This window comes from Simochromis diagramma, unplaced genomic scaffold, assembly GCF_900408965.1.
Source record: "Simochromis diagramma unplaced genomic scaffold, fSimDia1.1 OVJJ01000055.1, whole genome shotgun sequence".
Lineage (NCBI taxonomy): Eukaryota > Metazoa > Chordata > Actinopteri > Cichliformes > Cichlidae > Simochromis > Simochromis diagramma.
In genome coordinates, this window is record NW_024387070.1 from 871948 (window position 1) to 882645 (window position 10698).

Below are 10698 nucleotides of genomic sequence, written 5' to 3' on the forward strand. Positions count from 1 at the left end.
AGATCCATTCCGCTGCATCACCTTCTGTCTCAGTGTCTGAATCTTCACCGTGGCAACCAATGAGAACTCAGAGGGAAAGTAGTAACAGTTGGTGAAGATCTGGGAGGCGGGGAAATTCAGAGGTGCTGCCACGGCGCTGGCCAATCGGAGACCTCTGGAACCTTTGGACTGAACCATCCGCACCTGGAGGGGTAGCGGATGAAATATTAGGGGTAGCTACCATCATAAATGTTCATACCTTCATGCTATCCTGTGTCTTACCTGAGTGGGCGTGGCATGTCCTGGGGGGGGCAGGGCTTTGGACAACAGGTCAAGAGGCAGCAGGTCTGAGGGGGAGAGAGCAGAGACGGGGTGAAATAAATCAAATAAGTTATTAATAATTTAGATTTTCTGAACCGTAAATCTGCTTCCTGTTGTTCTGCTAACCTCTCTGCAGCACGCACTCCACTAATGGTGATAATCCACGAATTCTATTTAAAATTTTTAACTCTGTGGTGAACCCCCGTCCCTCTATACCACTGCTGTCTTCCCCGGGTCTTTGTGGAAAATTCTCAAACTATTTTTTAGATAAAGTTTTATCCCTTAGATCTACTCTTCCTCTGGTGACTGATTGTATGTCTACCCCTGATTGTTCGGCCACTTTTTATCAATTGAACCCGTTTCTCTCTCACTCTGAAGCGTCTAATTGATAAATTGAACAATACTAACTGTGTACATGATGCTCTCCCATCCCGTATTGTTAAGGATTGTTTCAGTGTAATTGGACCTTGTTTATTGTCCATATTGAACTTCTCCTTGCTTTCTGGCTATGTACCTTCAGCTCTCAAGCATGCCATAATCCAACCTGTTCTAAAAAAAAGGAACCTTGAGCTTAGTGATTTTGCCAATTTTAGGCCAATTTCTAAGCTTCCCTTTCTGGCTAAAATACTTGAGAAGGTGGTTCTGCTCCAACTGCAGACCTACCTTGATGAGAATAATATAAATGATAAATTTCAATCGGCCTTCAAACAACATCACAGCACAGAATCAGCATTGCTTCGTGTTTTCAATGATCTCCTACTAATGGCTGACAACGGACGCCCCTCAGTCCTTAGTGCTTTTGGATCTATCATCGGCATTGACATGGTTGACCATAATATCTTATTAGCGAGACTTGAGCACACTGTAGGCATCAAGGGCGCTGCCTTGGATTGGTTTAAATCCTATCTCTCCAATCGGCTCTCTACGGTACATCTGGCTACATCCTCTTCCTCGGCTGTACCTGTTTGCTGTGGTGTCCCCCAGGGATCTGTGTTAGGCCCTACCCTTTTCTCATTACACTTGCTTCCTTTAAGTGCTATCTTTGAGAAATACCATATTGCTTATCACTATTATGCAGATGATATCCAGCTCTATTTTGAGCTAAACGACGATCTTGCTCTGTCTCTGAATAGCCTCCGAGAATGCATGTCTGAGGCCAAGAAGTGGTTGTTGTCGAATTCTCTCATCCTTAATGAGAAGAAAAACCGAGATTATGATTTTTGGTAGTAACGCCCTTCGTGCCAAACTTCCGGGATTGCCTTTGGTTTTCTTAGTTGTTCTCTCTCTGATACTGTCAGAATCTGGGTGTCTTATTTGACAGCTCTTTTCACTTGACAAACAAGTGTCTGCGGTTGTCAGATCTAGTTTTTACCAGCTTCGTCTTATCTCTAAGGCTAGGCGCTATATCCCGCATAAAGATCTCGAAAAGCTCATCCACGCCTTTGTAACGTCGAGGCTAGACTATTGTAATTCACTTTATTTGGTCTCCACTCTTCCCTTTTACAGAGATTACAGACAGTTCAGAATGCTGCAGCTCGCATTCTAACTAAAACCAGCAAGTTTGCCCACATTACTCCTGTCCTTGCCGATCTGCACTGGTTACCTGTCAAATATCGTATTCAATTTAAAATTTTGTTGTTTACTTTTAAAATTACTAACAACACTGCACCCAGATACCTTAAGGACCTTTTAAACCCTTATGCTCCTGCTAGGGCTTTAAGGTCATCGTCACAGTTACTGCTGGCTCAGCCAGATCTCGACTTAAGACTAGAGGTGATCGATCGTTTGCTCTTGTCGCACCTGTGCTGTGGAACAATCTCCCGATTGGCATCCGGGCATCTGATTCTATTCATTCTTTTAAATCTCAGCTTAAAACATATCTTTTTAAACTTGCCTTCTCCACCTTTTAATTGCTGGTTTGTTTGTTTGTTTGTTTGGTTGCTGTGACCTATTGACCTCTTGTATTAATTCCCTCTTATCTTTCTATTGGTGTCTTTTATTTTGGTGGTACAGCTTTTATCTTGCTATTACCATGTGCTGTAGTCATTCTTATTGGTAGCTTTTATCTATGAACATAACTCGTTATTTTTATTTATCCGTTATCAATGTTTGAACCTTTTATTGTTTTATGTAAAGCACTTTGGTATGCCCAAGGCTTTTAATTGTGCTCTATAAATAAAGATTGTGTTGTGTTAAGAGTTTGTCTGTTTTCAGGTGAACATGACGGGTTAAAAGCTGAGAGCGAGGCTCTAAACGAGTCTAAAAACCGCGGAAACACGAGCTCGTCGCTGCGGTGATTCACTGTGCTGGATTAACGTGACTGAGAGGAGAGAGGATAAACATCACATTCAGCTTCTCCACAAACACACCTCCAGTCTGAACCGAGCTTTAACCTTCATAAAAACCCTGTGAGAACCAAGCTGTCTGTGCAGGTGAGGGGGCGGAGCTCAGCCGCAGGTCGACTTACTGTTGGGGTGAAACATGTCGCAGGTGAACCTCATCTTTGGAGGACTGAGGGGGTAATCGGAGGGGAAGCTGAGGATGGCTGGAAACACTCCGCCTTCGAAGCACGTGTCCTGAGGACCCCTGAAACACACAGGAAGTACATGTGAGACCCAGAGAGCACGAAACCAAAGAGCACCTGAAGAACTTGGAGAACCCGCCTGGATCACCTGTTAGCAGCTGGACGGGTTTTTTAAGTTTAATCTGCTGCTCTTTCTGTTCGTCTCTGTAACACCTGTGCACAGGTGACCCTCACTCTGATTTCATGATCCTCTAACAAATTTTTATCTCCCTCGAGAACCTGAAGGAGCAGCTTCAGAACAGGTAACCCCGTCTCTATGAACACATCTGGATGTGAACATCTGCAGGTTTCTGTCCTGTTGACCAATCAGGTGTGAGCAGCCTTGGGAGGCACACAGGTAAAAACAGAGATTAATGTTCCTTGTAAACAAAGACACGTGGAACACGGAGACAGCAAAGCAAACAGGAACATTAACACCTGCTCTCTCCATCAGCACCAGCAGCTAACAAACTCATTTCACGTGTTTGTCTTCATGTTTTTCAGACGCCACTCAGATTTGAATATTTGTTGCTGGAAAGCAAAAAGTTTGTTGTTTTTCAACAAAAATGTGTTTGTTGAAAAAAACTAACTTTGTTCTCGAGTCAGAAGAAGGAGATGAACCAACCTGACTCCAAACCCAGCCAGTGTCAGTCTGTGTAAGGAGACAAATACTGACTTACTTCAACATAACGTGGGTCTGATGTTCAGACCAAATGATGAGAAGATCTTAGAAAGAACGCTGGACTGTAAGCATGCTGTGTACATGCTGCTGCTCCGTCTACAGTGACATATACTTTATCTCCTTACTTACTCTTATTGTTGTTATGTTAGTATTGTGTTGTTGCTGTACTTGGTCTCAGCGTACCTTTCTCATGGAAAAACGTCCTGTCAGAAAAAGCGGAGCGGCTCCCCACAGAGCTGTTGGAGTAGTTTCAGTTACTTGGGGAGAACGTCCTGTGGTTCCTTTAGAAGCAGATCTTTGAACCGGCTTGGAGAAGCTGTTCTGCTCCTGCAGCTAGGGCTGTGCGATATGACCAAAATCTCACATCCCGATATAAGACATCTATCGTCCGATAACGATATAAATCACAAAAATGTAACATTTTCTGTAAATTCTGTGAATCTCGGGCAGCTCGACTTGCGTGAAGTGTTTCCAGCTGCGCGTCCTTTACCCGGAGTCGAGTGTTTTAACGATGCATGAAACGATACATTTTTAGACATAAGTTGTAACGGCGCCGTTTTCTTTGTATTTATTACACGGCGTGCTGCGGGGAAAAGCCTGTTCTAACGTTTGAGTCTAAGGTTGACTTTTTAGCACCTGGCGGCTCTTTTTTACTTCTCATCCGTAAATAATCTGCTCTTTCACGTGATTCAGTTTATTTTGAAAAGTCTCAACAGGATCTTGAGTTTTATTGTGAAAGGTTTATGTGGAACATAAACAAGCGGACACGCGATGCTGTTACCGTCGCTGTTGCTAACAACAACACATAAAACCAGGCGCTTGTCTGTAGTGTGGTTATATTAAATATAAGAGAAAGAGAGAACTGTAAGAAATGAATATAGCCACTACAGTGACATCAGAACCATGAACAAATATTGCCGTAAACAGTTTATTTTGCGACACCACGAAACAAACGATAGCGTAAAATGAAACGATGGACGTTTTTATATCGTCATCCGATATATATCGTTATATCGAACAGCCCTAGCGGCAGCTGTTTGAAGCTCACCGATCCGTATCAGCTGCAAGGACACGGCGCCGGTATCACAGCGTGTTTATGATCGTTACGCCGTCATGGAGCTTCTGAGTCATCAGAGTTCAAGAGGACGTTTGAATATCTGAGCACATCACAGATCTGAGGTCAGGCAGATCAGCCGATCTGATCGTCTGTCTGCAGATTACTTCGGCTTCATCTCCTCCACCATCAGCCGCTCTAATCACTGACCACACACACTCTGATTGGCTATCTGTGCTACCAATCAGCGCTCGTCTGACGCGTGTTCTTTTATCAGATCTGAGAGCAGTTTGATCAAATCAAAGGGTTTCATCACCTGGATCCAAACAGTGACGCCGCTACAGCTTTATGAATGTAAGGTTTGGAGCGAGTACCTTGCATCACTTTAACTGGCACATCGCTGTCGACCGGGACACAAGGACGCTGACCAGCTGAGGACAAAACAAGTCAGAGCGCCAGAGGTTCAAAGAGCGGAAACAACTGAGCGTCAAAGAGCTCGTATTCACAAGTGGACTCCTGTGGCTGTCTATAAAACACACATGTGTACTGCCTGGTGACTGCACCGAAAACACCAACGGCTCGTCTGTGAGCATACTGGGTCCAGTCTGACACAGGTGGGTGGGCCCCGTCTGACACAGGTGGGCGGGTCCCGTCTGACACAGGTGGGCGGGTCCAGTCTGACACAGGTGATCCCTGTTTGCGTCTGAAACACCTCCAGCTGTCTATCAGTGTAGGCGGAGCCATGGCAGAGGGTCGGCGCGCTCCCAGCAGCTTGTTTCTGAATCTTCGACTAACCAAGGAGTCACAAAACAGCCAGCCGTTAAACATGAGCAGGCAGCTCAGACGTCTTCCCATTAAGAAACAGCATCTCAAAGCGCAGCTCAGAGGGCCGACCTGCTCAGGTAATGACCTCGTTAATGATAGGGTGTGGCGCGGTGATGTCATCGGTCAGGGGGATGGCAGGTATGTGGATGGTTGGCCGCAGCACGAGCTGCAGGTTAAATTGAAGGGCAGACTGAAGCTGCTGTCACTCCAACATCTACAACAACAGAAGGCTCCGTTACTAATGACAGACTGAGGGCGCTGCCTTCACTGACATCACGTTCATGTTGGTTTCTTAGGTACAATAACTTCTGGACATCTACTGCAGTCAGGATGTCTACTTTCACACCGAGTACTCAGAGTACACAGCTGTGGGTCCACATCTGGGGTGTTTTAATGGATTTAGATCCACTGTAACTTCTTCCAGTCACAGGTGAAACACCTTCAGCAGATGGTTTTCTGACTCCTTGAAGAGTCTCAGGATCAGCAGATGTTCTCTGCAGCTTGTCGCTTCAGTTCTTGCTGAGACTAATTTTGGTCTGAGACAGCACGAAGCTGCAGCATCTTTAATAACTGATAAGAAATGTTTTTGTCTAACAGCGTATTAAAGAGGACATGAAACACTGAACACATCGAGGCTAATTTACCCCACTGAGCTCTGACTCTGACACACATGTAACTGCTGTGAAGCTGGATTTAACAAATAACAGCTTAAAGTTATAAAAACATGTTTCTGTCAGTACGAACGTGACGTCAGGTGGTTGGTTGGCTGCAGCTAACAGCCTCTCCTCTACACTGTCCTTTACAAACACCAACATCACGGCTAACAGCTGGATTTACTGTTTCAGTGCAGCTAGCCAAACAGCCACTTCCTGCTACAGACACAGACAGTAAAGTGGACAGTATGTCCACAGTATGTCCTGGTTTCACATAAACTCACTGCTGCAGCACTACAGTGATCCCCTCACACTGATGTTTAGCTTTAATGTCCCTATTTTCCTCTGAGGTATCGATCCTGTCACTAGTTAGCTAACATAAACTAATGTGCGTCTGTTAGCCTCAACCAACCAATCACATGACGTCACGCTCGTACTGACAGAAGATGGTGCTGAACATGACCCGGTGTGTCAGGATCAGTGGGGTAAACATGTTCAGTGTTTCATGTCCTCTTTAAAAACACACCTCACAGTTAAAATGACACTTGAACATCTTTGTTGGTCCTCAGCTGTGTCCACACTTCATGGAGAATGATGCTCCTGGTTGTTTCTGTAGGTAGACCAGGCCTTGGTCTTCAGATTAAGACTTCTCCAACACTCGACATCTTTAAAATCCACCTGAAGACACATTTTTACTCCCCAGCGTTTAAATTTGAACACTTTTGTGTTGTCTTGTTTCCTGCTCTGTTTTCTTCCAGCCATAAATCCACTGACTTGCCTTAACTTTGTGTTAGTGGGGAGTGTACCGATAGCTGTGTTTCATCTCCAACACTTTGAGAACAGCGACACCTTCTGGTCTCACTCGGTCACACTGAACCTGTGAGTTTAGTTGCCATGGTTTACACGTATGAGGGTGACTTCATGACTCAAACTGCAGGTTTTTACTTTCTGAGTTTGGCATAAAGTGTGAAGCAGGTTAAAGAAACAAATACAGAGAGGTGAGCCTGTTACAAACACTAACAGCTGCTAATAAAAGGATCAGACAACTGATCCCAGCAGACGGGAGGTTAAAGCCATGAGGGAGCAGCATTGTTCGCTTTTTAAATGCAATTAGTGCGATTAGTGGATCTATGGAGCTCCGTCGCTGCTTTCATGACTGAGCCTGACCTTTAAGCACTCAGCACAGAAGTGAAAGTAACTCGTTTGTGCAACAGCCAAATTAGACAAATGCTGGTGCTCACAGAAGTGCTTCAGGTGACTGAACTGAGCTATATGATAACCCGACGGGTGGGGCTGAGATAGATTTTGGTCGCTCAACCGGAGATATCGCTAGCTCCGGGACGTCGGGCTAGCAATTTTGCGAGCCCTGGACTGCTTCAAGCTGATAGTAAAAGCAACAAACTCAAATAACCACTCATAACAACCGAGGTATGCAGAAAAGCACCCCTGAGCCTTAGAACAGATGATCTACAGCAGCAGAAGACCACACCGGTGCCACTCCCACCAGCTAAAGGACATTTTATACCTGCTACGCGCTGCCTTGCAAACAGCACCTTACAACAGAGCAGCGTGGGAAAGGACAGACTGAGCAGGTAACTGGCTCTTTAAGAACAGGAAGTGGAGGATACAGTTCACTCAGACTCACCAAAACCGGACAGCAGAAGATAAAAAACGCTGGTTGCTCTGATGAGTCTCGATTCCTGCTGCTACATTCTGAGTTTGGCGTTAACAACCTGAAAGCAGGGATCCTCCTTTGCTTCAGATTCACATCGACAGATGTATGGATGCACCAGCATCATGAGGTCATGATGATGTCATGTCCACATAAACCAAAACCTGTGATGCTTGTATAACCCAGTTGAAGCCAAGCACCTAAGAGTTAAAGGAGCTCTAACCCAGTACTAGTGAACTGTACCGAATAAAGTGGCTGTGAGAGTCCAGTTATAACTGACACATACACAATAACACTCCAAAACAAATACAAACACCCAAAAATGACTCAAACGTGTGTTTCCATGGAGACGGGGTACTCACATGATGAGAGCCTCCCACTCGAAGAAGTTCTCCTCGTTCACTGGACCTGCACAGCAAACACAAACTCTTTAAATCTCGGGTGTCTGACTGTTGGAACAACACGCTGAACATCTGAAGACACATCTGCAGAAGCTACAGATGTGTTCTGGTGTCTCACCTGCCACGATGCCCTCAGGTGGGTTCAAGGTCAGCTCTGAAACACAAACACAGAAAGATGAGTGACCTTTGACCTCTGCTGTGATCCGGTCTCAGTCACATTTTTAAACAGCTGATAGATTGTTTGCTTTCCCATGTTGAAGAAATGATTAACATTTATTCATTTAAAAACAGCCTTAAGCAAAAAAGCAGTTATAAAAGACTTCCCAATTATCTTAAATACCAATCAGATTTACCACAATGATCTATGTCGAACTGTTTATCCATAACTGTAAATCTGCAAGTTCGAACACTTATACACAACATAATACAACAGTAATTACCCCTAACCTGTAAAGTTGCAATTGTTATACATAGCTCTACGTATACACCTTAATATATACTCTGTATATATTATCACTGTGACAGTGTTGCAACTACTTGCACTTTAAATTCTGTTTACACCCACATAAACTACAAGATTCACAAAGCACTGTTTGTGTGTTTTACTTTCTTTTAGGGAACGTGCAAACTAAGAATTTCATTGCTCTGCGTAACCATTTGTGTTTTGCGGTGTACATGACAATGAAGTTCTTGAATCTTGAATGAATCGACTAATCTATGCAGAATTCACATTATTACACAAGATTAAAGTGTAGCAGCCTGAAATGAGCGCATTAAATAAATGACAGGCCTAAATATGAATGTGTACCGAGGCTAATCCCCCAGTTCAAGTTCTTATCGTTAGCCCTCAGTGCACCAAATTACATTTAAAAACCTTCAAATTTATCACTTTCAGAAAAGGCAAATCAGCCGCCGTGTCAGTGCAGCGCTGAAGCCTCGCAGCGAGTTTTCCACCTGCGCTCTGTGTTCCTGTAACCAACAGATAAACATGATGTTCGCACTTTGTGTTCATTTAACATATTTTAGAAAAGTTTTGAAAGTTACATCACGGCAGCTATATGGAACATTCTGGATAACGCCACAAACACATTATATAAGCTCCAAATTATACCGCGGTTTAAACTGCAGGTGGACAAAGCCGACACCGGATTATTCACACTGTCCAGATATTCATCAGGTTATCGGTTTGAGTCGCAGGTACAGAAGAACAAACGCGGACAGCGAAGAAAAGCTCAAATCGACCGAACTTTTAACGAGTTTCGTACAGAGATACAGGCGCTAGCGGAGCTGTTAGCTTAGCATGCTAGCTAACATTAAAAGACCTCCCATTGGCTGAAAGCGGCTCGCGTTACTCACGTTTGTACTCGGCCATAAGTCTCTTGAGCGCTGTGCCAGCCATCGTGTTTACCGGAGAAAATAACAAACAAACAAATAAACAAAAGTGGCTCAGTTTCTCAGGTTCTCACAGAGGAACGGACCAACAGCTGATCCGACTGAGCATGCGCAAAACGTGTTTCAGTTTGCGTGTCAGCAGACAGCGCACCCTGTCGACAAAAATAAAAATAATTCATTTAAAAACAAATAAAAAATAATTAATGTTTAATAATTAAGCTCATTTGTTTAATTGTAAACTTAATTTTACTCAGGTAAATGTTTTTGTGCCTTTAATAAATGTTATATAGTCTTTTTATTCAATTTTGTCTTTATTTAATTTAATTTATGTATGTAATTGATTTCCTTACCTGGATGACTGAGAATCAAGATGTATGCATGTAATAATAAGTTACGGTCTAACTGTGCCACGGTCTAAATGTGCCACAGCAGATCTGTTTTGTTGTTGTTGTTGAATACTCAAATACATAAATAATAAAATAAACAAATAAATTAAATTCAAGTCAACTTTATTTATACAACGCCAAATCACAACAACAGTCACCTCAGGGTGCTTTATATTGTAAGGTAGACCCTACAATAATACATACAGAGAAAAACCCAACAATCATATGACCCCCTATGAGCAGTGGGAAGGCCATGGTGGGAAGGAAAAACTCCCTTTTAACAGGAAGAAACCTCCCAGGCTCAGGGAGGGGCGGGGCCATCTGGACCCACTGGTTGTGGTGAGAGAAGGATGACAGAATGGTGTGAAAGAGAGATTAATAACAAGTGTGATTTAGTGCAGAGAGGTCTGTTAACACATAGTGAGTGAAGAAGTGTCTGACAGCGAATGACTGCCTGGAAATAGTGCCACATGTGAAAAGTGGCACTATTAACCTTGGTTAATAGTGCCAAGTATGTAAAACTGGTGGTGTTCAGAGGGCCCGGTGGCGCCAGTGTCCGGCAGCCTCGCCTCTGTCAGTGCGCCCCAGGGCAGCTGTGGCTACAATGTAGCTGCCATCACCAGTGTGTGAATGTGTGTGTCAATGTGTGGATGACTGGACGTGTAAAGCGCTTTGGGGTCCTTAGGGACTGAGTAAAGCGCTATACAAATGCAGGCCATTTACCATTTACCAAAAGTGATGATTTCCTGTTTTTCTCTTTTTACTTGTAA

General features: G+C 43.8%; 1 protein-coding gene and 1 long non-coding RNA gene across 2 annotated transcripts; both read right to left on the reverse strand.

Annotated features, from left to right (window-relative positions):
* Window positions 1-48: 48 nt before the first annotated feature.
* On the reverse strand, window positions 49-429 carry LOC120742181. The gene is made up of 2 exons (XR_005697810.1): window positions 262-429; window positions 49-183 (listed from the first exon to the last, which is right to left on the reverse strand). It is a non-coding gene; the product is annotated as an uncharacterized LOC120742181 (long non-coding RNA).
* A 2294-nt stretch (window positions 430-2723) lies between these two features.
* Window positions 2724-9642, reverse strand: LOC120742195 (ubiquitin-conjugating enzyme E2 G2-like). Its single transcript, XM_040045349.1, has 4 exons — window positions 9507-9642; window positions 8269-8304; window positions 8112-8157; window positions 2724-2886 (listed from the first exon to the last, which is right to left on the reverse strand). Exons 1-4 carry the CDS (start codon window positions 9547-9549, stop codon window positions 2748-2750), a joined length of 264 nt encoding a protein of 87 aa, XP_039901283.1. The 5' UTR covers window positions 9550-9642; the 3' UTR covers window positions 2724-2747.
* Between the last annotated feature and the right edge of the window lie 1056 nt (window positions 9643-10698).

What these genes read in the sequence shown, in the direction of transcription:
- LOC120742195 (XM_040045349.1), bottom strand. Translation starts at nt 9,549, where the DNA reads ATGGCTGGCACAGCGCTCAAGAGACTTATGGCCGAGTACAAAC. An exon ending in ACCTGAGGGCATCGTGGCAG is followed by an intron (nt 8,158 to 8,268) that starts GTGAGACACCAG and finishes TTTGCTGTGCAG; the next exon opens with GTCCAGTGAACGAGGAGAAC. An exon ending in GAGTGGGAGGCTCTCATCAT is followed by an intron (nt 2,887 to 8,111) that starts GTGAGTACCCCG and finishes TGTGTGTTTCAG; the next exon opens with GGGTCCTCAGGACACGTGCT.